Here is a 2,522-nt window from a genome sequence, read left to right as displayed (position 1 = left end):
CAAGAAGAAGCCGGGGGAGCGGGCAGCCGTGGGGAATTCTGCTGCTGGAGAGGAGAGTTGAAAGGAGCTGGTGGGTGGCGAGAGGCAGGAACGGAGACGCTCCGCTGGGAAAGGAGTAAAAGCAGAAAGGCAGAGATAAACTACGAGAAGAACCAAAGTAATAAAGAAAAGGGGAAGAGGAGATAAAGTGATTCCTCCGATAAAGAAGAACGCGAAGGAGAGGAAATACGGAAGGACTCCACTGATGAGAAGGAGGAGTTGAAAGACCCCCCCCGAGAGACAGCAGAGACTGACTTTAAAACTCTACCCCTCTTTTTGTCACACCACAAGGATTTGATGCCCCTCAGCCTGTTCACTTCTGTGTGTTCATGTTTCCCACAGGTTTCTCTTCCCCCAACCCCCCAGCTGCAGCCCAGGAGGTCAGACCTGCCACTGATGGTAACACTAGCAGCAGCTCCTCCTGCAAGAAGAGAAAGTTAAATAACAACAGCAATTCCGAAAAAGAAGAATTTGATTCCATTTCCTCCTGCACCTCTTCTCCTTCCAAAAACACCTCCTCGTCATCTTCCTCTGTCATCACCACTTCCTCGTGCTCCTCCTCAGGGGTCGCTTCCTCCAACCATCACCTCCAGAAGAAGCTGCGCTTTGAGGACTCCGTGGATTTTATTGGACTCGATGTGAAGATGGCTGAAGAGTCTTCTTCCTCCTCCTCTCCTGCTGCCTCTTCTCAGCAGCAGCACCAACAACAGCTCAAAAATAAAAGCCTTTTAATTTCGTCAGTGGCTGTGGGGCACCATGCAAATGGCCTGACCAAAGCTGCCTCCTCTACTGTTTCCAGTTTCGCCAACAGTAAACCTGGTTCTGCCAAGAAATTAGTGATCAAGAACTTTAAAGGTAACAGGCAATAATTTGTCACAACCTGTGGGGAGCTGACACTCGACTTTGTGTTTTGTTTTCAGCTTGAAAACCGGTTCCTTTTAAATAGCTCCAGGTTTTGCAGGAATTGCTTTTCTGTGGTGAACATTTCCTCACTTTTGTAAAGGGGAATAATGATTTCTGATGTGTGCTTGCCTGGTCATGTGCACATCCTGAGTTGCACTTTGCTGCTTGGAATTATTTTTTGGACTCCCTTCACTCTGTCTCTTGAGAAGGCCTTAATTTGTATGTTAGGTGTAAGGTTTTACTACCTGTGTAAATCGCCTTTGTTTAAACTTTTAACATTTGATACCTCTTTTCTAGTAATCCTGATTCAGGGCTTAGTGTATATTTTAGCCCAGTTTATGATATGTCTTTGCACAAAATGTGTTTTTTTAAACTGGCCTTGAATTTACATGCCTTGCCTCTATCCGTGTTGTCTGTTTATAGGATAATCTGCCTGTGCTTAGTTTTAAATGTTGAAACTAAGGTGATTATCTGGCTATTATGGTGGATTTCCTTTCTGGTTTTCCCACTTGCCTTTAAAGTAGGTACTTCAGATTTTTGCAGAGATTTTTCCTTGTAATAGCCTCACTGTAATTTTTAACTGTAGTATCTTTTCTCTGTCTTAGCTTGCTCTTAGTTTACAAGTTTACATTATTTTATAAATTCTCTCAAATCATATGTTTGAAATTTTTGAGTAATGTTACTAGAGACCAAGGGAAAGTAGAGAAATTAAACTTTTCTGATGTGATGCTGCTTCATTTTCTAGTAAACAAAAATACAAATAGGGTAGGCAGAAAGCTTAGCTAAAATGCTGCCATTTTTTCCCTATAAAGATGAGGAAATCACGGGCTTTTTTTATTTCCTGCCTCTTGCTGTCTTCCAAAATAGTCCACTTTGCTTTCTTGGGTTGTTTCTTTCTCCTTATGTGTTTGGGTTTGGGGAGGGATAAAAGATATTACCAACACTAAAATTAATTTCTAAATACATAATTGATACAAATGTTCTGTTGAGTTATTGCATCAGGTAAGGATTAGGATTATTTGACGCACTGTAATGTTTTGCAGGAATTCATGATCACACTGTAACTATTTGCTTTAAGGTTCCAATTCTCAAAAATGTTCTCCACACATCCCAGCATCATCATTTAATTTGACTGATTATTTTAAAATACAAACCTATGATGCATCATAGGCTGCTCTTCAGTTGCTTGTGCACTGTTATCTTTAAGGGAAGTTAACTTTTCGCATTTAAAATACCTGTCAAATGTCATGGATTGCATGGTGCTGTGATCATCATTGCTTATGAATTGGTATTTGAACCACTTCCTTAGAAAGGATGTCTTGGGATTGTGACAGCCTTGCTTTTTATTTACTCTCAGATGCTAAACTGAATAATAATCTTAAGATTATTGTTTTTATCTTATTGTGATAGCAGTAACATCCTTTACAACTTAAATAACTTCCTAAAATCCATAACCGTGGTGTTAACTGCTGAGCAGCATACTCGGGAGTTGCTGGTGAAAATGTGCAAGTCCATAGTCAGTTGTCTCCCTAGATCCGTATGATGCAGCTGATGTTGGGATATTCCCAATATTGTAGGGA

The 2,522-nt window shown here is 40.8% G+C and overlaps 1 protein-coding gene across 1 annotated transcript in view; it reads left to right on the top strand.

Annotated features, from left to right (window-relative positions):
• Nucleotides 1–6: 6 nt before the first annotated feature.
• Nucleotides 7–2,522, top strand: part of CUL4B (cullin 4B) — a 25,607-nt gene continuing 23,091 nt past the window's right edge. Inside the window, exon 1 of the mRNA XM_008640480.2 lies at nt 7–894. Within this exon, the coding sequence (XP_008638702.1) occupies nt 369–894 (526 nt within the window). The 5' untranslated portion in view covers nt 7–368. The remainder of the gene's footprint in view (nt 895–2,522) is intronic.

Source organism: Corvus brachyrhynchos, unplaced genomic scaffold (genome assembly GCF_000691975.1).
Source record: "Corvus brachyrhynchos isolate BGI_N302 unplaced genomic scaffold, ASM69197v1 scaffold398, whole genome shotgun sequence".
Taxonomy (NCBI): Eukaryota; Metazoa; Chordata; class Aves; order Passeriformes; family Corvidae; genus Corvus; species Corvus brachyrhynchos.
Note: the sequence above shows the minus strand (reverse complement) of the source record. Positions and strands in the feature narration are given on the sequence as shown.